This window comes from Macaca thibetana, chromosome 1 (genome assembly GCF_024542745.1).
Source record: "Macaca thibetana thibetana isolate TM-01 chromosome 1, ASM2454274v1, whole genome shotgun sequence".
NCBI lineage: Eukaryota > Metazoa > Chordata > Mammalia > Primates > Cercopithecidae > Macaca > Macaca thibetana.
In genome coordinates, this window is record NC_065578.1 from 23,843,152 (window position 1) to 23,868,606 (window position 25,455).

General features: G+C 55.3%; 2 protein-coding genes across 2 annotated transcripts in view; one reads left to right on the forward strand and one right to left on the reverse strand.

Annotated features, from left to right (window-relative positions):
- RUNX3 (RUNX family transcription factor 3) overlaps window positions 1-25,455 on the reverse strand; it is a 65,915-nt gene that overhangs the window by 27,354 nt on the left and 13,106 nt on the right. The window contains exons 2-3 of the mRNA XM_050794031.1: window positions 3,232-3,494; window positions 1,192-1,348 (exon numbers count right to left, since the gene is read on the reverse strand). Coding sequence (XP_050649988.1) covers window positions 1,192-1,348; window positions 3,232-3,494 — 420 coding nt within the window. The remainder of the gene's footprint in view (window positions 1-1,191; window positions 1,349-3,231; window positions 3,495-25,455) is intronic.
- LDLRAP1 (low density lipoprotein receptor adaptor protein 1) overlaps window positions 24,517-25,455 on the forward strand; it is a 552,589-nt gene continuing 551,650 nt past the window's right edge. Inside the window, exon 1 of the mRNA XM_050792453.1 lies at window positions 24,517-24,520. The gene's annotated coding sequence lies outside the window, so the exon portion shown is untranslated. The remainder of the gene's footprint in view (window positions 24,521-25,455) is intronic.

Genomic DNA, 25,455 nt, shown 5'->3' on the forward strand with positions numbered 1-25,455 from the left:
TCAACCTGCAACCAGTTAAGGGCACCGTTTGAAAGAAATCTGTGCATGGGGAAGGGAGCCAACAGGAACAGGAAATGTTTGAAAGAATGTAAACTATTTCAGTTTCATAAAAAGTAACAAGTAAACAGTTATTACATGCAAATAATGTCCTGGTTTTAATTAATGCTGAAAAGTCAAAATATGGTTGACATTTGTATGTATACATTGAATGGCTGGAAAGGAAAAAAATGGTGCCCAGCTGCCTATTTCAGAGCGGGACTAGCGGCTCAGAAGGAACTAGAACCTTGAGAAGGTCCTGTTTATTGGTGATGAAAAGCACAGTTCTGCTTCAGCCTGCGTGGAGTTGGGGAGCCCGGCTTACTTCTTAACAAAGCTGGAGGCAGGCCTGATGCTTGGGAAGGGCGACTCCCATGTCTCCTGGTCTTAAAGGGCCAGTGGACCCTCAGGCCTGCATTCCACAGGGGCAGGGTTTCTAGGACTTTCCCACCCAGGAGTTAAGTGATGATGGGTTTCAGGTCCCAGAAGCCTCCCATTCAACAGCCCCCCACCCCTGTCCCGCCTTCCTTCTACTGCCCAAGGTCGGTCAGACAGGCAGGGTGGCACACCAGCCTTGACTCTGGGGCAGGAGATGGCAGCCTTCGAGCTGTGCTTTCCAACATCTAGCTGCATTAGCTTCCATTCCAGACCACCTAGGGCTCAAAGGGGCTGGGAAGCTGGGTCTGGGAGACCACAGCTGGAGAGACGGAGCCTGAGGTGTGGGGGAGATTCTGCCCCCTATGGAGAGGGTGGCTGGGGTGCTTGGGCCCCACCGACCAGGCACTTGTCCTGCAACCGCCTTGCTGAAAGACCTATAAGCTCCCTTTTTGAGCCTGCTAATCCACCATTTCGTGCCAGCATTTTTTGTGAGACCAGGTGTGCTTAACCAGGAAAGAGGGGGTGGCATGAACGGTTTCAGGAGTTGGTAAACCCTAGAAACTGGGAGAAAACTGTGTCTTTTTCAGGCGAGAGACTATAACTTTCCTCACCCCCTCAAAGCGATCTGTAACGTCCTACAGGATTACAAATTGCTGTTTTTAAACAGCTGCGTCTAGGGACCTGTTTTTCGGGATTCTAAGGCCCCTCTTTCAACCTCCTTCCCTGCTGCCTCTGCCATTGCCAATGCTGAACTGGCGAGGCCTCCCTTCCACTTACCTCGCCCACTGCGGCCCACAAAGCGAAGGTCGTTGAACCTGGCCACCTGGTTCTTCATGACGGCCGAGGCGTTGCGCAGCTCAGCGGAGTAGTTCTCGTCATTGCCTGCCATCACGGTCACCACGGTGCCATCTGGCACGTCCCCCAGTGCCACCACCTGAAGACATGGGGCAGGGGGGATGCAGGGGGACAGCTTAGAAAGGAAGAGGGAGCCCAGGGAAAGGAAGGGAGGGGCTGGGCTGGGCAGCTCCCCTAGGTCCCAGGCGCACTGCGTATTTCTCCAATGCAGGGTGGAGAAGAGGCTTAAAAACAATAAAGACCTTCCCTCAAATATCACAAAAACAAGAAGATGGAATCTCAGACTTCCACACCAAAATCCTAGATCAACTGCTTACATAAACCGTGTCCCAAGAAATCATCCTTTCAGTGAAATCTCAGCCAGAGCTGTGAAATCAGCTCAGTCACTATGATGTGGGGTGCAGTTCCCCTGTTGTCTTCGGCTGCAGCGAAAGAGGAATCAACATGCTCCTAGCAACGAAGTCTCCAAGCGAAAAAGAGTATCAACAATAATAACAACAGGGCTGCTACCCCCACTCAATTTATGCAAGAGCTGTTTAGGGCATGAAATTTGGCCCTGAAGTGTGGACGAGGACCAGTTTATTGGCCTTTGCAGAGCCTAAATTCGTTATGCAGAGAAAATGCAGAATGCAAAACTCATTGGTGTTTTGAAAAAGGTCACCCAGAAAACCCCTTTAAAGTGAGAGGGGGTCTTTTGATAATGGAAGGATGCACCTGCTGGGAACTGCAGGATGGGGGTGGCGATGTCCTCCTAAACACCATCTCCCCCAAGTCCCCCACCCCCAGGAGCACGGAGAGGCAAATGCCTTTTGAAAAACAATCAGACTTTAAACACAGCCACAACCATTTAAACGTGGCCGCCGCGTGCAGGGACTGGGGATCCATATGGTAAAAATTTCAAGGAGAAAATGTTTGGGATCTGATTAAAAAGGCCAGATTTCCTGTCAACATCCTGTCTTCTTTTAATTTCAAAGACTCCTTTTAAGCTCCAAGTGACAGTAAAACCTCCGATCTGACGATCTGACGATTAAAGTCACACGGGCCTCCCCCCCTCCCGGGGAGATTTCCCCCACTGGTATTTTAAGATGTCACCCGAGAGACCTCAAAGAGCCACTCATCCTTTTTTTCCAATTTGGAGTCGTCTTAATGGGAGCAGGGACGGCCTCAGCTGCCAGCGGTCGCCGCTTCCAGCCACCTCGGGCAGCACCACCCCCAGCCGCCGGCCCTTCCTGCCCTGCCCTTTTCTCACGGCAGCTGTGAGAGGTTTAGGGGAAAACCGAGGCGTTTTCGTTTCATCTCGCTGCCCCCTTAAAAAAATGAAAATGAAACAGTCGCCTACTCCCTGGCATAAAGAAAAAGGTCCTCTAAATGACTGGGGGCTGCCAGAGTTAGGGGTCCCCCAATCTCAACCTGCCATTCAGGACGCAGAATATCCCCCAGCAAACGTCTGGAGAGCAGTGCCCCGATCCCGGCCTAGCGCCGTCCCGTAAAATTTCGGAAGCCCGAGGGTGTGAGCAGGAAGCGTCTGAGAAGCGGCGCGGGAGGAGGGGTGCTGGCGGCGGAGGGTAGGCCCTTTCACCGTTCGCACCCCACCCGCGGTGTCCTTGCCCCGGTCCCGGGATCCTTTTCTCCGTTACCCGCAGGGCTGTATCTGAGCGATCCGGGTGGGGGGGGGGGCAAAACCCCATCCGCCCATTTCCGCACCAACGTCTCTACGCAGGGCGCCCTAAAACCCAGGTGGAGCGGGGCAACCCCCTTAAAAGTCATCCGTGCAGGGCGCATCCAAAACGGAACGCCGATGTCCTCAAGCCGAGTGCGCAGCGAGACAGAACCGGGTGCCCAGGTGTCGCCGCGGCGTCTGGGGCACCTCCCCTCCCCACTGCTCCGGAGGCTCTGGCTCCCGCAGCTTGGACGCCCGGAGCCCCAGGGCCGGCGCCCTCCCGCCCCGGGTCCCGCACTCACCTTGAAGGCGACGGGCAGTGTCTTGTTGCAGCGCCAGTGCGAGGGCAGCACCGAGCAGAGGAAGTTGGGGCTGTCGGTGCGCACGAGCTCGCCCGCGTGGTCCGCCAGCACGTCCACCATCGAGCGCACCTCGGGCCGGGCGCGCCCTCCGGGCCCCACGGCTGCCTGCGCGCTGAGCGCGCCGCTGTTCTCGCCCATCTTGCCGCCGCCGCCGCAGGGGAAGGCCGTGGAGGGAGGTGTGAAGCGGCGGCTGGTGCTTGGGTCTACAGGAATACGCATAACAGCGGCCGTCAGGGCGCCGGGCGGGCGGCGACGGCGCGGCTTCCCCCGGGGGCGGCCGGCGCGGACGCCTCCTCGGCCGCCGCTGCCGCGAGAAGCGGGAAAGCAGAAGCGGCGGGGCCCGGGCCTCAGGGCGCAGGGGGCGGCGCCCGGCCACTACTCGCCAGGGCCCGCCCGCTGCGAGGCCTCGCTAGCCCGACGGCCGTCCGCAGCCTGCCCGGCTAGTCCCGCATCCCCGGCGCGCGGCACCGCGTGCGGCCGCCCCTCGCGGCTGTTCCGGCTGCCTGGGCCGCGGCGGGGCCCCCGCGGGGCTGTGCCGCCGCCGCCGCCGCCTCCCGCCCCGAAGCTCGCCCGCGGCCGCCCCGACTCCGCGGCCGCAGCCCCAGAACAAATCCTCTAGAATCAAGTGGCGGGGCCGTGGCCGCCCGCGCGGGGTTAGTACCCCCGGGGCCCGCGGGGCGGGGCCGGCCCGAGCGACGCGTCGCACAGCCAATCGGCGGAGCCCCCATCGCGGGCACCTCGGTGGCGTTCGCGGGGAGGAACGGGGCCTGCCGGAGGCCGCCCAACGGGGAGGGGCGGAAGGCGCCACCCCGCGGAGGAGGCCCCCGTGCCACAGCCCAGGGCCCCCGAGAGCTCTGGGAGCCCGGGGCAGATGCTAGAAATTTGCTTAGAACGTCCGGGTCCCACAGAAGGCGCCCTTGTCGCCCTCTCCCGGGTCGCATCTCCCTGACGCTGGGGCGCAAACCCTTCGCTCCTCCTCCCCGCTGGCCGCGGCCGGGCTTCCCCAGCTCTTGCTGCTTCGGGCCTGTGACTTCTGCAACCCCGGGCTGGGGGCCGCGGGAGCCCAGGGCCGGTGACACCGCACTGGGAGCCGCCCCAAAGAGGTTACTCACCTCCCTCCTCCCGCAAATTACTCTGACCCAAGAGCCTCCAACCCACATGGGATTTTTGTGCGCCGTCCACGCCCGGCCGGCGGCCTCTGCCGCTCCCAGCCCTGCGCGGCTTTGGTCCCAGCCTCGGTGGCCCCTGTGCCAAACCGAGGACAGGCGGAAGGGAGTCTCCCAGGGACCCTAAGTAGCCTGGGGCCAACAACCCCTTTCCTCTCTACTCTCCCCTCAAAACAAGTTTCAGGATCTCGCAGGCCTCGCGGCGTCGTTCTTCGTTGTGGCGGCCTGTGGCTCTTTGAAAAACACGACGAGGCCTGCAAAATGCGTTTTCCCGATTTTTTTCCTTTACGCATGTAACTACGGTCCGGCATCGTGAAACACTACGCGCGTCGGCGACAAAAGAAAAACTGAGCAGTGGCTGCAAAGCTAAGGGCCCCGGCTTTCAGAGGAGAGAATTTTCTTTCTCCATGCGTGTGGAAAGTGGCCTCCGCGGATCCAATCCCACTTCTTGGGCTCGTGCGCTCTGGCTGCGCTGCAGGGACCGCTGACAGTTTCGCCAAGGCACTGCCTGCCCTCCTGGCTCCGCGTCCCCGCTCCCACTCCCAGCCGCGTGGCCCAACCTCTCCCGGGCTTCACTGCAAACAACCCCTTCCTCTCCCGCCTCTTAAGTCAGTCGAGCAGGCCTAGGGGACGGCTACAGCTGGGAGGGCAACGGGAAAGATCAAGCCCCAATCATTCCGAATTATCGCCCCAGACCCCTCCCTAGACTCTGGGGAACGAACGCGTGCTGAGCCTCCCCGCCGCTTTGGAGACTGGGCTATATTTTCGTTGCCTCCGGCTCTCGACAGGTGCAAAACAGTCAATTCCAAGCCTCGGAAGTAAAGAAGCTTAGGATTCGACGGTGGCCGCAAGATCTCATCACGGATCTGACCCCTGCCCAGCGTGCGCCATTTCGTCGTCGCCAAACGAAATCAAGCCCCTCGTGCGCTCAAGGGGTGAAGGACTCTGGCCTCACCCCGACCGTCGGAAGAGCTGGCCCCTGCCCCGCTCGAGGCCTCATATCACGCCCTCAGGCCATTTCGAAAGCAAGAACGGCAAAGGTCCCTTACTGAACCTTGTAAGAGAGCCTGCGCCTGGCAGTTGTCGATTGCGGACCCAGGCCCGCGCACCCTCGGACGCGCTGGCACGAGCAGCAGAACTAGAGGAAAGCGAGCGATCCAGCCTGGGCGCTGCCATCTCCAGGAACGTCTCCGGGAAGGCCCAGCGCGTCGTGGCCAGGTAGGGCCCGGGCCGGGGGCGGGCAACACGTGCTGCCCTGGAGCTGTTGCGGGACCATGACCCGCAGTTTCGGGTGGTGGTAAATTCCATTTGTCGAGTGGTTTGGGTTTGCACCGTGCCCTTTGCTTGTCCCTCCGCCTGATTTCTCCCTCTCCCCTTACGGCGGGTTCACAGACGGGTTCCCAGAGAGTGGGGGACTCTTGTGAGCCCTGGCACCTGGCGCAGGGCCCGGCACGGCTCCGGCCCTCCGTAGAGCGCTGGCTCTCCATGGGCACCAGATCCAAGGTACTGGGGGGCGGGGTGCAGACCAAGGTCGCCCGGCCGCCTGGCAGGCACGGTGGCGTGAGCTGCCGCTAGTTGGCGCCCGCACCCTGCCAGCCGCGGAGGTGCGGGCCCGGCCAGGCTACAGATGCGCGCCAGCTGCGGCCCCGGGTGCAGGCGCGGTGGCCGCCCCCCAAGAAGGTGCCCTTTCCTTGCCACCAATGCGGCCAGGTCTCTGACAAACCGATGGCTGTGTGTCAAACCAAGGCCGCCTTCCTCACCTCTGATGAGACGGACGCCTTCCGCCTTCGCGTTTTCAGGCACCGGGGAGAAGACCCACAGAACAGGCTAGCTTGTTCCCAATTTCCACCGATCGCCAACCTGCTTCCTCCCCATCCTGGACCGACAAACTTGGTCGTTTGTTTGATGGGAGGGAGAGCTCCCACTCCCCCACCTGGGGCATGCAGACACCCTCGCTCTTCCCCAGCTGGCATCCCCAGCTGGCATGGAGGTCTTTTCTCCCTCTTCCATCAGATCGATGGACAAACAGCCCAGTTTCTCTCCAGTGGTCCCCACCTAAGAGCATCCTAAGTTGTCCACAGCAGGGCTAGGAAGCGGAAGGTCAGGACACTCCCCTCCCCTACCTTGACTTAGAGCTGGGTAAACCCAGAACCCATCCTAGGAAGGGGATTCGTCTTCCTCCAGCATTTAGGAGTGCACTCTAAGTGCGTTCTTGGCAGTGAGGGTGCCAGCTTCCCAGGGCAGGCATGATTCATGGGGACTCTGTGGCGCCTGGGCAGGGATCCCCAGGTATACCAGACAAGGGGCAGGCATGCCCTGGGAAGCTGCCTAAGAGGTCCACGGGCTGTGGAAGGAGCCAGGGTCCACAGTCCGTCTGCCTGAGCGTGTCTTCTTCCCTCGCCCGCAGCTCTCTAGGCAGAGTTGCCTAAGCCTCTCTGAGCCTCGTTTCTTTCATCTGTAAAGTGGGGGCACTCATAGTGGCCCCCATAGAATTGTGTGTAAAGTGCTTAGCACAGGCCTGGCACATAGAGGGTGCTCCAGCCATGGGGAGCCATCACTGTCATTATGAAAAAATAAGACCTGTCAATCCTTGCTGGGGGCCTTTGAACCACCCCTCCCCTCTCTGGGCCTCACACTTCCATCTGTGAAATGTCCAGTTCTCACGTTCAAAGCTTGCCAGGACTCCAAGCCAGTCCATGCTGTCCTGACCCCTCGATTCGCCCAGGGGCTGCCTGGGGGAGCTAAGGACTGGCCGTGACCTACCTCCACGTGGAGTCGGCTCACAGCAGGGCTTCCAGCAACCGTCACAGGGCGGCCGGAGGTGGGTCTTGATGATTGCCCATCTGACCATTCCTCTCAGAACCTCACTTTGGCCCCCACCCAGCTGCCCCCCCCCCCGTAGGCAGACGTTTTCCTAAGTAGCAACTGGGCCTCAGCGGACGCTGCTAGGGACCCCATTTCCTTCCCAGGAGGCCTCTGTTTCCCATACCCTGAATCGCACAGGAGCCTAGTCCAGCGAAGAGAACAGAGGACTCTCTTCTAGAACTGAAAATTTCTCCCAGCCTGGCCCTAAATCCCCTGTCCAGAGGGACCCGTGGTGAAACCTATCTCCTGCCCCTAGAACTCAAAGGGGACATTCATGCCCCTCACTGAGCCTCAGTTGCCTCTTCTGTCAATGGAGGTCATTCTAACCTCTCCATTTCACAGGAGGGGATTAAGGATTCCCTCTAGGAGGGGAGGGGCATCGTGTTTCGCTGTATCTAAATTGTGATTGATGGTTTGAAGAAACAGAAAGAAAATGCTGCTGAGTAAACTAGGACTCATCTGCTTCCTGATTTCAGATCATGATCTCTGAATATATAAGTGAGAAATGTTAATGAAAAATAGCAATATATCTGGGTTGAGGGGTTGTCTCCTGCAGGTCAGGGGTCCAGCCCTAGAGAATCCAGCTCTGGGGTCGTCTCTCCTGGCCAGCCTCTCTGGAAGGATTCAGAATGTGTGGGAGGACAAATGTGCTTCTCAAATTACAGAGATCTTTCTTCCTTTTTGGAAAGTGCCAGACTTGGAGGGGAGGGAGAAGGAGCAGGGGAGAGCAGAGTGGTGAGGGTGTTAGGACCCAGTGCTGCCTGTGAGGTCTGAGACTTTTGCCTGGTGTCCACACTCCCCTGAGCCTTGGTCCCGTGGGTAAAATGGGAAGAACAGTAACAGCTGAGGGTGCTGAGGCTTTACCTTGTGCCAGGTGCCGCACGTGGGCATTACTCATGGTATTCAATCCCCACGGCGTCGTATGTGGTAGGTGTTATGCCCATGTAAGCAAAGCGGAATGTTGTTTGAGGTCGGCCAGGTTGGAGAGGGCCGGACCCAGGTTAAAAGCCTGCTCTGGCTCAAAATGTGGGGCATGAAGGCATCACCTGGCCAAGCATGTCAGCACTCTCCTCCTAGTGGCTGAGTAATGGGAAGAGCTAGCAGCTAGATACAGAGGAAAGTGCTATTGTGATGGGGAGAGAAAGCTGGGGTGGTAAATCCTGCTAAGCAGCCCTGGACTTGGAAATCAGCAGACTCTTCAAATCTGCAGGGAGTCAGGAAGGACTTGCCAGGGTCATTCGGGAGGGTCCTGTGATAGCTGAGGTGCACCCACCACCTGCTGTCCTTTGGCCTCAGAACCAGTCTGTGAGGAGGCAGGATTGGCAGTAGTCTCCAGTTTACAGATGGGAACACTGAGACCCAGAAAGCGGAGAGGCATGATCAGGATCTGGACTGAGCTCCAGCAAGGCCAGGAGCGAGCACCTCGAGGCAAAATGCAGTCAGGCAGGACCTCTGCCTTGCAGGAGGCGGCAGCCCAGTCCCGGGCCTCATACACTAGGGCCCCATGCCACTCTCAGTGTCTCTCTCCCAAGGGAAGTGCTAGTCAGTCGCGTTTCCCTCTGGGCCTCAGTGTTCGCATGTGAACGCTGGGGGTGCACTTACAAGCCCCTCTACATGCCAGGCAGGTTCCCGCAGGACCCCAGGGTTTCGCTGTGACCCAAGACCCCTCCTCCCCACCCACCTCCTCTCCACCTTCTGTGGGGCGCCAGCTCCCTTGCGTCCACATGACCTCGGATCCTTCCACGCCCACCCCCACCCTGTTCTGCAGGTGGGTGGACAGAGGGTGCTCTGCTTTGGGGATGAGAGAGAGAAAGGGAGGCAAGGGCGGAGAAAAGAGACTTCTGTTGCGGGGGCGTGGAGCAGAAAAACTGGCTCCATCAGTTGCCAGGGAAGGGGTTTCTGGTTTCAGATCACATCACTTGGTGGGACCTTCCTACCCCCCTCCCTGCTACTCACTCTTGTCATCTGTAAATCAGGGAAATATTTCTAGAAGACAGTTATTTGGTCTGTGACTTTGATCATTGGTCTATGACTAATAATTGCCCTAATTTTTTGGACACCTACTGCATGCTGGGAGTTTTCCGCCAATTGTCACTCACCCTCAGGTGCCTCCGCCGGTCAGGGATTTTATTCTCTCCATTTTACAGATGGGGAAACCCAGGCTCCGAAAGTAAAGAGCTTTTCCTCTGTGGGCCTCAGAATCTGAGAAGTTCAATCAAGTTCTCAGGAGCCCTTCCAGCACCCCCAGTCCTCGATTGGGGAGGGGCCATCTGCAGTCTGACAGCTGCTCTCAGGGCAGAGATCTCCATCCAAAGCAGCAGGTGGGTGTAGAGCTACCTGCCAGCAGAGCCATCAAACACAGCACTCTTCTATTGGGAGGCACGGAGTGGTGAGAGGGACCTGGGCAGCTTGGAGCCAAGGGGGCTTCTGGGAAACATGTGCCCTTCCCCCAGCCCCAGGGTGGGGTTCAGCCCTGGCAAGCAGGGAGAGAAAGGGCTCTTCTGAGTGGCTGTTGCTTTACACACGTTTTTGCTTCACAGTATTCTTAGAAGGTAGGGACAGTTATCACTCCCATTTTACAGGAAAGAAAACTGAGGCTCAGAGAGCTCAAGTAACTTGCCCAAGTTGGCACCACTGGGAAACCACAGAGGTAGGATTCCAACCAGGCAGCCTGGCCCCAGAGCCCACGTTGCTGCCCACTACACTCTATTCTTGTGGACTAAAACCAGATGCTCGAGGTTACAGTCATGGAATAGAATTAGAATCCTGGCAGAAGAACTGTGGGCAGGATTCAGAATTTTACAATGTCAGACTCGAAAGGGCTCTGAGATATCAAATTCAAATCCCCATTTCTCAAATGGCAGAACTGAGGCCTAGGGAGGAAGAGTCTCACTCAAGGTCACAGCCTATGCCAAGGACAGAGTCTGCACCCCTTCCCTCTCCAGCTACCTCCCGCTGACTCTGCACCTTCCTCTCCTGCAGGCCCTCCTCTCTCCACTGCCCACCCAGCAGCTTCTGGGCCCAGCCAGGCCCATTAGGGATTTTCCACCTCCCCGAAAAGGTCCTAATGACTGTCAGTCCTTGTGAAGCCTTAATTAATCTCAGAGGCCGATGGCTCAGAGGAGACTGGGGGCTTTGGCCTTACGCAGATGAAGATTGCGGCTCTATTTCATGTGGTGGTGAAGGAACGCCTCAGACATTCCTGCCAGCAATAAAAGCCACATGGCTTTCCAGCGTCGCCCTTGGAAAAGAAAAAAAGTGCAGCCCTTTGCGGAAAGAAATCAACTATGTGCTGTACGCATGGCATGAGATACAAATGGGCACACGGAGGTGGGGAACAGTCGGTCTTTTATGCCGCCTCTGATGTCCACTGACAGAGGCAGGGCCAGCGGTCACGGTCCCAGCTGCAGTCCTGGGGAGAGGGAGTGACCCCCAGTGTGGTGGGGGAAGCCTCAGCTCCTCCACCTGAACTGGATTTGAGCCACCGCAGATATCCCAGAGGCAGGGCCAGCTTCCTGGCCTGTGACCCATGCAGTCGCACAGGGCCCTGGTCTCAGAAGGGTCCTGAGCTTGTTTTAATGCCCTGCCACCACTGCCTTGAACTTCTGAATACTTGCTCAACAGAGGCCCTGCGTTTTCATTTTGTACCAGCCCCCCAAATTATATAGCCAATCCTGACCACAATCCTGACCCGCCCATCGTCAGTTGTCACGTCTCTCCTGGCCCCTGCCAAGTACCCAATCCCGGGGAGTAGGGTTTCTTGAGTGCCTGCTGGCCGCTTTGCTTATATCACCTGAGATGAACTTCAAAACAACTCCGTGAATTGGACAGATGTGGAAAATTGAGGCTCAGAGAGGCTTCCATATGGCAAGGAAGCCTAGATTTGAACTCAGGTCTCCCTGACTCCAAAGTGAGTACTCTTAGCAGCTCTACATTCTGCATGATTTCATCTTCATCATGCCCAGGGGGATGGGGATACACACAGTTAGGCTGCTCTATGCCCAGATAACAGAAGGCATAACTGAGGCCGGAGAAGTGAAGGTTCTCAAGTCAGAGTCAAATCAAGGGCCGGGGCACCAGTGGACCTGGGCCTGGATCCATAGGGCTGGGGATGGAGTCCCAGTTTTATACTTGTTTGTGCCACTTGTAAATTTATTAGCTCTTTCCATGCAGGTCACTGCCTTGAGTCTGGTCTGGAATGTGGTTGGAGCCCTGCCCCTTCCCCCTCCCCAACAGCTCTCCATTCTAAACATCTGGAAGTCCTTCCTTGTGTCTTCTTCCACTCTTTCATGCTGCAGTTTTCCTCTGCCACCCTCACTGGTTGGGAAGCAGTTGGATCTGGCACCTTGATAAACTCAAAAGAGTCCAAATTCTTGATGAAAGTTGGGACTGAACAGAGCCCAAAATTGCCATGTCCTGTAACTGGGTCTGGGCCTGAGGCTCATAGAGCCGGCTGCTAGATCCAGGGGAGCCATTTCATTGTTCCCTGCTGGGTAACCTTGAGCAAGTCCCTTCCCTCTCTGGCCCTGAGACTCCCCTTCAGGGAGATAAATGCATTGGACAATGCCTGAGCCCCAGGAGGCCTCTCTGTCTTCAACATTCTCGAATTCCATATTAATCTACAACAGGTCTGCTCATTTCCCCAGCTATGAGCTGGGGAAACCGAGGCCCAGGAAGGCTCAGAGACTTGCCCAACATCACAGAAGGTGCTTATTGACAACTGGACTTGACTCTGAGGCTCCTATCAGCTGGCCTGGCTGCCTCTGCACAAATCTTCGGAGGACCTGGCCTCAGCATCAGCTCAGCTTGCCCTTGTCCCGCCCCCTCTAGCCCACTTTGGCCTGTCAGGCGTCCTGAGTGTCCAGGCCTGGAAATCACAGCTAAGGGTCCCTGGCATGCAATAAAGTTCCTCTTCTATGGTTTGAATGTCTCCCAAAAGTTATACATTAACACTTCATCGCCATCATGGTGGTATTAAGAGGCAGTGGGGGGCCTTTTGGGAAGTGATTAAGTGGTGAAGGCTCTGCCCTCATGAATGGATTAGGCCCTCTTTGCCCTTCTGACTTCAGGACACAATGTTCTGTGTCCTCTGGAGGACACAGCCAGAAGACACTGCCTTGGAAACAGGGAGTCCAGGACCTCACCAGATGCAGAACCTGCCAGAGCCCTGATCTTGGACTTCCCAGTCTCCAGAACTGTGAGTAATAAGTTTCTATTTCTCTATTTATAAATTACCCAGTCTCAGGTATTTTGTTATAGCGACACAGAATGAACTAAGATAAGACATTCTCTTTAGACAAAAGTGGGCCAGGGGATGGCAGCAACCCTTTTCTCCCCAATTGCATTTAGGCTGTGTTAGCGTTTCCATAATAAAGACCCCTTTTCCAGGGGTTATAATTTGGCTGGAAAATGAGGAGGAAAGGCCAGATTCCAGGACTGGAGAGGCATGTGAAGTAGGAGGCTAGGATGGGAAAGTCTCCACTGGACTGTGGGCACGCAGGGTGCACACACACACATCTATACCTTACATGGGTGCACTCACACACAGCACCCATGCTCATGGGCACAGTCTCACACACTCACTGGCAACTCCCACCCGCATGGACAAGCCCTCATGGAGGACAGCATCGTTACAGTGCAGCCACGGTGAAAATAGTTACGTGCACGTGTGTGCAAAGGTACTCCAAGGAGAGGCATCTGTCTGCATCAACATGCACGGACCTATTGGTGTAGCTGCACAGCTAGGCCTCATATAGAGTGGTGTGGACACACACACGGGCAGAAACCCACATCACAATTGTGCAAACAACAGACCTTTGTGTGGACAAATCTTTACACACAGAGGCAGGCGTGGAGTCAGGGCTTAGAGCTTTGGATTTGTTCTGCAGATCGGCTCTTGGAGGAGTTGAACCCTGGCTGTGGAAGTTTCTGCTTCTCCTCAATTCAGAGGTACAGACTTTCTGGGTGGTTTGCCCCCCCCGGGGCTTCTGAACCATTCCTCAGCATCTGAGCTTAACCCGCTGCCTCATTGTTCGATGGGGACGAGGAGAGCTTGTCCTCCCGGCCCAGAGAAAGGCAGTGGGAGGGGATTAGTGGGAGGGTTGCAGCTAGGGTGCCCCACGGGGGCATGGGTGGAAGGGCAGGGCACTAGCCTAGGGGCCCAGAGACCTCAGTTTGGGTTTAGGTTGAGATGCCCTAGGCCAACACATGGCCTCTCTGAGCTTCATTCTGAGCCCCCTCTGTTAGGGCCGTGTGACACCCTCAGGGACCTCAGCATGGGGAAGAGCACTGAAACCGTGTCACATGATGAACTATTAAAGCAACTGGAGACTTTGTCCTGGAGGACAGCAGGCTTGGGGGTAAGAGCTTCTCTGGCAGATCTATGAAGAGCTCCCAGGTGGCAGGGACCACATAGATGCTGGGGGCTCCATACCAGGAATAGAAGTATTGAGAGCTGGCTCGGAATAGAAACACATCCCCTCAGAGGTAGAGAGCTCTCCATTTTGGGAGGTATTCAAGGTAAGACCAGGATATTATGGAGAGAGTTCAAGTGTTGGATGGAACAGGGGCCAGACCAGATACTAGTGTCTCAAACGCTCAGCTCACAGCAAACACATATTGAACAAATGAGAGAGCGACTGCAGAGCTCCATTTCTAAGCCAGTCATCCGTGATTCAGAGCATACCAGCTCTGGGTTCCCACCTTGCCATCTGCATGACCTTGGCCCTCTCCAAACCTCAGTTTCCTCATCTGTGAAATGGGGAGAACAAATTATTTCCAAGAGCTCCAGCAAGTCACATCCCCTATTGCTGGCCTTTCAGGTCGTCCCAGAATTTCTGCTCTTATAAATAGAAAATGACATTGAAGGCAAAAAGCAGACAGACAAGCAAGAGAATGGTTAATACAAAAATCACAGCTAGGCGTGGTAACTTGTGTCTGTAATCCCAGCTACTTGGAAGGGTGAGGTGGGAGGATCACTTGAGGCCTGGAGTTCGAGAGCAGCCTGGGCAACAAAGTGAGACTCTGTATCTACCAAAAAAACCCAAAAATTCAGGAGAGTGGTCCCCACCCCTTGCCATCCATGATGAGTAGGGAGAGGGATGCAGTCAGGGAGGGGACACTGGTGGGAGCCCTAAGGTCTCATTAGTGCTTTGTTTTTTAAAGCCAGGTGGTAGGTAGACAGATGTCTGCTGTGTTACTCTTCTTTAAACAATACTTATATTTTATACATTCTTCTGTACGTGTATTTTACATGTTTAAAAATATTTTTAAAGGACAGCAAAAGATAAAAAATAGAAAAAGTCCCCCTGCCCAAACCCCTGAAAAAAATGGACAGTATGCTCAAATGTGCATAATGTTGTACAATTATTCATGAAGCAGCAAAGCTGGGCTGTGTTTATTCTCAGCCAAATCACTGTTTCATCCGGAGGGTCCTGTGTACCATCACACTCTCAGCTGAATCTCTACAGGCCCGTGCAGCTGTCCTCATCATGGCAGCCCCCACCTAGGTAAGCACTTCTAGGTAACAGCCCCTGCTGAGCACGCTCCCCGAGCACTCCTCATGGCCGCCAGTCGCCCTCCAGGTATGTGTCAGTGGGCCCACTTTACAGGCAAGGAAGTCCCTTGCACCTACGTAGGAAGCAGCAGAGCTGGGATTCGAACCAGCTCTGTCAACGCCAAAGTTGTGCAGCAACCTCACCCCAGGGGCCAGGCCCCTCGATTATAGTAACTAATGTTATGTACACTGACACACGCTGTTGAATTCCCAGAGCCACTTTTGTATTAGGTACATTTATCATCACCCCCATTATAACAGTAGGAAAACTGAGGCATAGCAAGGTCAGGAACGTGTTCAAGTTCATACTCCAGGTGAGTATCAGAGCTGAGCCTTGAACCTCAGCAGCCTGATCCCAGATTGTGTTTCCTGGCCTGGCTGTGTGGGGAGCTCAGACTTCATGGAAACAAAACACAGAATGGTGGCTCCAGGGTCCACAGCTGATCCCAAGGGACCAAAGGCCAGCAGGGTGGTTGGCTGGGGCTGGAGGATGCTGCCTAGGAGATCTGCTTCCAGAGTGATGCCAGCCCCCTGTGATGAGCTGAGTCCCTGCCTCCTTACAGGGTCGTGGCTGCTGGGGAGGTGCTGAGGCTGTGGGTACAGCCAAACAGAGCTAGAGCAGGCTTTGGACTCCCTGCCTGGCAAGTCCAGGTGACAGGCTCAGACACTGGGCACTCTGTCATTTGCTGTTGGCGTAAGTTTCTACTGGCAGGAATGTGACATTTATCACATGAGTGGGCTTCCAGAAGCCCATTGAATGTCCTCAGACCTGGGGTCGGGGTCCCTCTCGCTGCCTCACCTCTGAGCCTTAGTGAAATCCAGGGTGGCTGGATGATCTGAAGGCCCTTTTAGCTTGCGGAGGCCTGGGCTTGCACCTGCCCCCATCCGTGTCCCCCGGGGAAATGGTTCCCAGTCCTGCCCTTAGCAGCTCTGAGCTTAGATGAGGGGAGAGATGAGATGGGAAGGAAAAAGAGAAGTAAGAAACAGACAGAGGAAAAAGAGTTGGCACTAGATTCAAGCAGTCAACACACACTTATCAGGCACCTACTATGTTCCAGGGGCTATTTTAGGTGCTGGGGATACAAGCAATGGACAAGAAAGCCATGGAGCTTCTTGGGGCTTTGATTCCAGCAGGTCAGACAGAAGACAGACAAGGAGGCAAATAAGTAAGCACGCCAATATTTGATAGTGTCTTGGGACACTCAAGGAAACAGATGGGGGTAAAGTCATAGAGGGTGACTGGGTGGATGGGGGGAGAGGGGCTCGGTGCCAGTACTTTAGACAGGGTGGTCAGGGAAGGTCTGTCGGAGCAGGTGACATCCAAGCTGAGACCAGGGGGTTGAGAGGGACCCAGGAAGGGAGAAGGGGGCTGGTAAGAGGGCCCACTGTACAGTGGAACTGTCTTTACCCACCTGCCTTCTTCCCACTCCTCTGCACTTCCAGTATCCCCAGTTCCTAAAACTCTTACTGCCCTTTCTCTCTATTGCTCCCCCCACGACAGCCCTGAGAGCCAGATGGGGTGAGTCTAAGTAGCCTGACATGCAGTTGAGGAAACTGAGGCTAGAGTTGGGGGGGGCAGCATCAAGTGGTATCCTAATGCCAGGACCTGACCCCGGCTCCCGCCTCCCAGCCTGGTGCTCCTCGGAGCCTGCCCATTGCCCGGCATGTTATTTAACCACCCAAGTCCAGGCAGGCTGCAGCCACTGTGGAGCCAGTCTGTGGGCACCGCTCCTGAGAGGTCACAGGGCTGGAAACGTGGGCAGCTGGGTAGGGTCTAGGAGGGGGCAGCGGCTCAGGACTGGGCGGGGGTCCGGAGCGGAAGGCGCCCAGCCCTGATTGGAACAAGGTGGCAGCACTGGGAGCCGAGCCGGGCGTCATTGATCTTGCCCGGTGTTCCAGCCACCAGGCGGGGCCAGCGCCGGGCAGACTGCCGGTTTTCCCAGGTGTGGGGACACCCTGGGGGAATGGCTTTTCATGTGGTTGTGGGGCAGGCATGCCACCCAGCACGTGGGGGAGACCAGGGCTTTGGGAGCATGCTGGCAGTGGGGTGGAGGGGGGTGTCTGGAGACTCTGAATCCCACAGCCAGCAAATGTGAGGCTCCTGGAGACAGGGTCATGGACTTGAGGCTCCGAGACCCTGAGGATGTTAGAATCTTCATCGCAGTAGCTCCCAGTGATGGAGGGCTCACTGTGCCAGGCACGGTTCTGAGAACTCACACAGCTTAACTCTTTCATCCTCGCTCCGTCCTAAGACGGGGATTCTATGATCATCCCCACTTACAGATGGGGAAACTGAGGCTCGGCAAGGTTAAGTAGCCCGTCAAACACACAGCTACCAGGTTTTTGTCTTAGGAAATAAGAACCCTGGAACAGCTGGCCAGTGCTGGGAGGGCCCTCGAAGATCTTTGAGGCCAATCCCCTTGTGTCGGAAAAACAGGTCTGGAGAGGGGATGTGATGCGCTGGGGCCCAGGGGAGTCCAAGATCAGGACTCATTCTTCCCTCAGGTCATCGTGGGACCTCTGCTGGTCCCTGAATGTGAGGCTCCTGAGGGCAGGGTCCTCAGCCAGGAGCTAGGCTCCCAGATGCTACCAATCCTGACAGTTTTCTGCTAGCACACAGGAAGTTCTTTTAAACATCTAACCTGAATCCCTCATGTTGCAGGGAAAGCCTCTTCCTTCTCATCTTGCAAACTCTTCTAAGAGGAGTTTGGCCTTTGATGTTAGGGAAGATCACCAGTTCCCTGGTGTTGTGGGAGGTGAGACTGTGCCTCTCCCTGCCATAAAATATCTTCTTTACTGTCCATCGCTGGCCCTAAACATTAGCGACTTAGCCCTTGGGGATTTACATAGTTTCTTATTAAAACGTGAGTACTCGTGGAATGCGTGTCAGCTTAGCAGGACAGGGTGGTACTTGCGGGGCAGAGCTTGGGGGCAGTTGAGGAGCAGGAGGGAGCGGATTCTCCCCTTCCAGCCAGCCTTGATGGGATTCTACATGACCTGCCACCCTCCACCTCTCTGACCTCATCTCCTTCCACTCTGCCCCTCCCTCACCCTGCTCCAGCCACCCTGCCCTCAAATATGCCCATGATACTCCACTGCAGGGCCTTTGCCTATGCTGCCCTTTACCTGGAAAGCCCTTCCCATTCTGTCTGCCTGGCTCAGCTCCCCACTTCATTCAGGTCCCTGCTGCCTCCTCCAAGAGGCCTTCTCTGGTCTCCTGTGGTAGACGGAATAATGGCCCCAGAGATGTCCACATTCTAATTCCCAAACCTGCGGCTATGTTACCTTATATGGCAAAAGGGACTTTGCAGATATGATGAAGGATAAAAACTTTAAGATGGGAGATTATCCTGGATTCCCCAGGTGGGCCCCATGTGATCTCACACATGGAATAGGGAGGCAGAAAAGGACAGTCAGAGGGAGATGGGGCGTGGAAACTGATTAGGGAACCAGAGAGATGGCAGCATGGGAAAAACGTGGCCCAAAGCTGTGGGCTTTGAAGGTGGAGGGAGGGGCTATGAGCCATGGAAAGCAGGCAGCCTTTAGGAGCTGGACAAGACAAGGAAACGAATTTTCCAGCAGAGCCTCCAGCAAGGAACACAGCCTGCCCTGACCTTGATCTTGGCCAAGGGAGACTCAGAGAATTTCTGATCCCTGGAACTGTAAGATTATAAATGCGTGTTTTTTTTTTTTTTTTAGACACTAAAAGTGGGTTAATTTATGACGGCAGGCATAGGAAACGAATGTCTCTCCCTTCCTTGATTGACAGTTCCTCAGCACATTTATTAGCGCCTGATACACAATAGCTTGACTTATGAATTGTCTCTTTTCTCTCACAGAAGGTCAGCTGCAGGACGGCAGAGATTTTTTGCTTGCTTGGTGTTACATTTGCAGGTAGAGTTGTCAGATTTAACAAATGGAAATATAAAACAGCCAGTTAAATTGAATTTCAGATAAATAATGAACACCTTTTTAGTGTAAAGTTGCCCCAAATGTTGCAATTATTTGTTGTTTATCTGAAATTTAGGAGTCTTGTATTTTATCTGGCAAATTCATCCCCAGCACATAAAACCATTCCTGGGTACGTATTAGGATCTCAGTAAATGTCTATTGAATGAGTGAAATAGATAAGCAAATGAATTCTCACTAACTTCTAGCTTAAAAACCCTCTTTGGCTCCCAGAATGCCTACAGGGTAAAATGTAAATCATAGCAAATAGTAAAAGCAGTTTCATAGCTGCTTCAATATGCCAGACCCGGGCTGAGTGCTTTACATTTATTAACTCACTCGGTTCTTGCAATAACCCAATGAAGTGGTTAGCCCATTTTCCAGATGAGGAAACTGAGGCCCAGGAGGCTTAGTAACTTGTTCAAAGTCACATAACCATCGAGCAGCAGAGCCAGGCAATTCCAGGCCTTTGGCAAACTTGGCTCATTGAATGTTCTAATGTTATCTCCCCACCCATTCCCCTGAACACCGTGGATCCTCTCTGTCTAACAGCCCCCGGTTCCTTTTCAGGGTATGTGCTTCCCCATTCTCTGACTGCCCAACTGCTCCTCGTGCATCAAAGCCCTGTCCTACTTCTCCCTCTTTGTGAGACCACCTCTAAAACTCCCAGGAGGACTTGGCCCCCTCTCTTTCCCCTCCCCACAATGACCCCTTGTCTGAATGCATTGTAAGGACTTGCTGTTGTGTCCTTTACATTGCCTGACTGTGACCTCCCTGAGTACGGAGATGGGCCCCTTTCAGCTCTTTGGCATGGGGCTTCAAACTGAGTCTGGGTTTAGGGGGGTTCCCAGAAGCATTTGAGAATGAATGAATGAATGAACGAATGAGTGAGTGAATGAATGTCTGAGTGGATGAACCAATGCTATTTGTTTCCACTCTGGGCCTCAGTTTCAGAGTCTATAAAAGGGGAAGAACAATCTTGAACCCCCCCATTCCTTAAAACAAAACACATTTTTTTCTGATTATAAAAATAATACACATTCATTAAAGAAAAATTGGAAAATAATAAAATTATGAAGAAGAAAATTAAAACCATCCATAATCCTGCCACCCAGAACAATGGTTCCCACTGAGTGTTCTGCCTTCTGCTCTCCTTACTGTATGTATAGATTTAACTGCTGCTGCTCTTCTCCGCCCTCCCTCCCTTCGCTCCTTCCTTTCTTTTAGAGTGTTGGGAACATACAGTATGGGGTCCTTTAAACCTGCTTTTGAAATCCCCCAACATGTGTGTATGTGTGTTCTCCTGTTTTCTTAAAGCCTCCCTGATGGCAGGGGACAAGTGGCTGCTGGACAGGCCTGGGGGGGCCAGGGTGTGGAAAGGCCATCCCCCCCCACTCATGCACTGCCATAATTCCCTTGTGATGGGCTGTTTAGGGGGTTTCCGGATTTCTCTCAGGGAACACCCTGCGTGAATGTCTTGGCTGCATCCCTGGTTCCTTCCTTAGGACAGATTCTGGGACAGGGGTTGCTGAGCCCAGTATAGACACTGAGAGGCTCTGGACACCGCCCCATATCCTCCCCACAGCTGCTCTCCAGCCCCACTCCAACCGGCCGCCTGGACTTCTCAGCTCGGCAGAAAGCCAGGGGGCAATATTCCACCTCCTCCAGAGAAAAGCCCTGTCTACGCCCGAGGCCTCACCGATTCCATCCAATGCTGAAAGCAGCCATTTCCTCAGCTATTTCTCCACGTTATGGTCTAAGGTCTAAGGCCCAGATGCTTAGTTCCAACCAGAACAGCCACAGAGGTCACTGTGGTCTGAGGGTGCTCTGGACCTCAGGCCTGTGTAGACATCAGACTTGTCAATGATTAACCCACGGAGCTCACCACGTGCCAGACCCTCTGCGTCTCTGTGTGTCTTCACGGTAACCCTGAAGCTAGGGATGGCTGTCTCCCATCTTACAGGTGAGAACACTGAGGGTGCTCCAGAGAGCTGTGGGCCCTAGGCCTTGTCACCTGGGGGTGCAAAGGCGCTGCCCCAGTACACCGGCTGCTTGCTACCCAATGGGGCACAGTCCCAACACTACCCAGAAGCAAGGACAAGCTTTGGCCTAAAAGCTGGGCAGCCAGGTCCTGTCCCTGTTTTGACTCCATATGTGCCCTGGGAGGCCTCTGCCGCTCACCCTCTCCGTCTGTGAAATGGGAGAGCAGGGATTCAGAGACGGCCTCCTAGGCCTGTGGCGGCTCTGAGCACAGTGGGTGCAGATACTCAGTGCTGAGTCAAAGGGAGAGAGAACCCTGCCAGATGGACCAGCTCACCACAGGCAGCCAAGCCTGGTCTTTGAGGGGTTGGAGTGGGCAGGTCTTTGCCCAAGGCTGAGCTGGGAGGGACCTGACAGCCCCAGATGGAGGCTGGCCCACCCCACCCCAGCAGATGGGTGGCTATTTTTTAACTAACCCCACAGGAAGAAGAGGACAGAAATGATTGCAGGGGGTTAACCTAGGCCCCTGGGGATGCTCCCTGTTTGCATCCTCCTTTCCCCACAACCCACAGAGCTGTGTGGGCTTCACCTGGAGCTCCCTGGGTACTTCTGGAGCTCCCCGCAGATCACAGCCAGCGCTTGGCATGGCCTGAGTGGCCCCTGCCTGACAGGCGAGGGACCCAGAGCCCAGAGAAGTTTGACCACGACTGGCTTCCTCTGCCCTTTCTGCTGTGTGCTTCCACCGGGTGAGGCTGCCTCTGCCGCTTCTGCCTTTCTTCCTGGGGTGACCTGGGGAGGCCCCACCCTCTCCCAGGCTCAGTTTCCCCATCTGTCAGATAAATGGGACCCTCCAGACATCACTGGGGCTTCTCCCAGCTGGGAAACCTCCTTCTGAGCTGGGGCCCTGACTCTGTCATATCAGTCCTGGATTCCTGGAGGCCTCAGCACTCCGGAAGCATCAACCCAGTGGACAGGAGCTCATGACAGGTGTCTGGGGACCCCCAGGAAGAAGAAGGATTTCCTGGCCAGAGATGGGAAGAGCAGCGTGGCTAGGAGTTAAGCAGCCTCCCGCTGCAGCCTCCCTTCGACCACGCCACCAGGTGGCCCTTGGTCCCCCCAGAAGGAGTTCCTGAAAAGTCTGTGTCTGTTGCAGCAGGTGCGGCCTGTGAAGTGTGTGTATGCTTGTGTGAAGTGTGTGTCTGCTTGTGTGAAGTGTGTGTATGCTTGTGTGAAGTGTGTGTATGCTTGTGTGAAGTGTGTGTATGCTTGTGTGAGGGTGCTGTGTGTTCACACGCACATGGTGGGGGTGGGCACACAGGGCGGGAGGCCTGACATGGTGGCAGGGCCAGACTTTGGTTGCTGAGCTGGGACTGCCTGTGACAGAGGCCCCAGCACACCCGCAGGTCTTACCGGAAACCCTCAGCTGGTGCTGGTCTGACCTGAAGGTGGGCACATGCAAGAGAGGGGTACATGCAGGACAGGGGTGCATGTGGGGGAGGGCCATGAGCAGTACAGGGGTGCATGTGGGGGAGGGCCATGAGCAGTACAGGGGTGCATGTGGGGGAGGGCCATGAGCAGTACAGGGGTGCATGTGGGGGAGGGCCATGAGCAGTACAGGGGTGCATGTGGGGGAGGGCCATGAGCAGTACGGGGTGCACGTGGGGGAGGGCCATATGCAGAACAGGGGTGCATGTGGGGGTGCCTGCAAGACAGAGGTGCATGGAGAGAAGGGTTAGTGCATGGCACGGGTGCATTGTGGGGGTTAATGCAGGGCAGGCATGCATGTGGGGGAGGGGCATATCCAGGACAAGGGTACATGTGGGGAGGCCACAAGGCCCAAATGCTGTCAGGGCCTCTGGGAAGCTGGGACCCCAGTGAATGCTTGGGGGGAACCAGCTCTGCCTGGCCTCCTCTTATTATTGTCTATTTAAACAATATTGTCAATTAATCACATTAATTGAGCCCCCCACCCTGCCCCCTGCCGCTTGCCCCTGTGATACAAATAATACGAGCACAATGGAAAATCTTGGAAAATACAGAAAACACATTTAAAAAATGTTAAAGCCTGCAGTCTTATAACCACAGTGAACACTGTGAGTGTCTTTGAGGGATGGGGGTCTGCAGGTCTTCTCGATACGATCACATTCATTCGGGCGTTTCCCATGGGCAGCTGTGGAGCTGAGCACTTCAGGTTTGTCTCAGTGAATTCTCTAAAAACCTGAGAGGGAGGTACTGTCATTCTTCCCATTGTACGGATGAAGAAACAGCAAAAAGGAGGTTAAATATCTCCCTCAGGGTGTAAGCAGCAGAGTCAAGATTTGAATCCAAGTCTGGCTAAATGGAAAACGCAGATCGTCCCCAGCGCCCGGGGCTGCACTCCAGCCATGCCCTCTCTGAGCGGACCCCCAGTTATTCATTCCTCCAGGAGCGTTTACTGAGTACCTCCTGTGACTCAGACCCGACCCAGCACCCGCACTGAGGACTTGGCGGATGTGAACGAGACAGAGAGAGGCCCCAACCTGACTCCCCAAAGGGCCACAAGCTGAGTCCCAACCTTGACCACAGCTTGATTTCTAGTCCAAGTTGTCACCGACCCCCACTGGCCCTCATCACTGACTGAACTGGGACCCGGCCTCCTGCACTCCGCAGTGGCCTCTGTGAGTTTTTCATTCCCCATGACATGTGTGAAAGCCGAGGCCAGGAGCCCACCTCACCCGGCCTATCATCCACACGGCCAGGGCCAGGGAGGCCATCGGGAGCCCGCCTGCCACCTCCAGCCTGCCGCTCTGGGCCAGGACTCTCTGGAGTGGGGTTTTGGCCTTGGCCCTTGGCACCCTGCTTGGCAGAAGGGTGGACCTCAGCTCAGCGCATGGGGTCTCCCCAGGAGGGGTCCGCATAGCTGAGCTCAGGGTACCTGTGGGCGGGGCTTCCATGTCCTGGAGTCCTCACACTGCAGCCTCCTCTTTTTGCCTGGGCCCTGGAACCCCAGGAGACCCCAGGAGCTGTTGCTCCCTCTTCTCACTTGCAGAAACTCAACAGGGCAGGCCTCATCTGAGCTCGCCCCGTGCCTTCACTGTATTTCTGGGGGCCCTGCATGTCTCCCCAATCCTCAGGCAGGACCATTTACCTACTTTATAGGACCCAGTGCAAAAAGAAAATACAGGACCCCTTTTCAAAATGCAGGAAAAAAAGTTTTTCCTTTCTTCTGTGGACTCTCAACCCACGATGGTGTTTTTTATTTGCTATTCAATGTCACACATCCTTGGACCTGGGGAGACTTGTGCAGAGAGGGCAGACCCTCACAGATGCTCAGGGGCCACCCCAAAACTTGGTGTGCAGATTCCATGCCCCTCTCCTCCCCACGCCTGCCTCAGTGGAGGGCGTCAGTGCAGGGTATCGGGCTGCTGAGGACCCATCCCTGGAGGCAGCAAGAGGCAGACTGGACCCGGGCTCCAAGTCCCCAGGCATGCCGCATTAGCCCATCAGACTTCACTTACAACACACTAATTCAGAGGGAAAATGATCCAGCATTTCAGTATGGCAACTGCTGAGCATTAAATTCAAATGCAGGGGGTGGGGGGTGGGCAGGTAGCCCTGGAACATAGCAGTCTCATAGGTGGCTGGGCATGGGGTGGATCTCTGTTCTTGGAGTAGAGAGATGTGGAGTACCTCCCTCTGCTTGGAGTATCTGGGGTACCTGGACAAGCACAGGGGGGCATGAACAGGGCCATGCCTGTGTGCCTGCCCCTCGCTCAGAAGAGGGCACCTGACAAGGGAATGCCAGGGCACATCTGCACCATGCCTGGGCAGTAGGCCTGGGCATGAGCCTGGATCAGGCAGACCTGCGGTAGGTGGAAGGGCCCCAGGAGAGCTGAGGAGCCTAAGGGAGAGGAACCCAGAGGTCCCCGCCAAAGTGCTTGATGTGCTGCCGTAAGAAGGGCAGCATAGGCCGGGCGCGGTGGCTCACGCTTGTAATCCCATCACTTTGGGAGGCGGAGGCGGGCGGATCACGAGACCGGGAGATCGAGACCCTCCTGGATAACATGGTGAAACCCCGTCTCTACTAAAAATACAAAAATTGCTGGGCATGGTGGCGCGTGCCTGTAATCCCAGCTACTCGGGAGGCTGAGGCAGGAGAATCGCTTGAACCAGGGAGTCAGAGGTTGCTATAAGCCAAGATCGTGCCACTGCACTCCAGTCTGGCAACAGAGCGAGACTCTGTCAAAAAAAAAAAAAAAAAAAAAAAAAAAGGCAGCATGGGCGCCTGCTGAGACAGAGAGAGAAAGAAACACTTTCCCTGCATGGGGTTCTGGCCTGGCTCCCTAGGGTGCTCTCTGAGCTCAGCTTTGGCCCTGTCCCTCTCTCTCTGTGCCTCAGTTTCTCTAACTATGCACTGAGCGAGGAGAGGACCACCACACCTCAGGTACCTTCTGCATGGGCCATGCACTGAGTTCTATGAATCTCCCCTCTCTGTTCCACAAACGATTACTGGTCCATTTCTCAGATGAGGAAACTGAAGCCCAGAGGAGGCAATGACTCACCCAGTAAGAAAGTGGTGGAACTGGTTCTGCCTGGCTTCCCTTCACCCCTTGAGTCGCTCCAGCCTCTCTAGGTGTGGGTGGAGGACGTGGGAACCAAGCTCATGGGGGC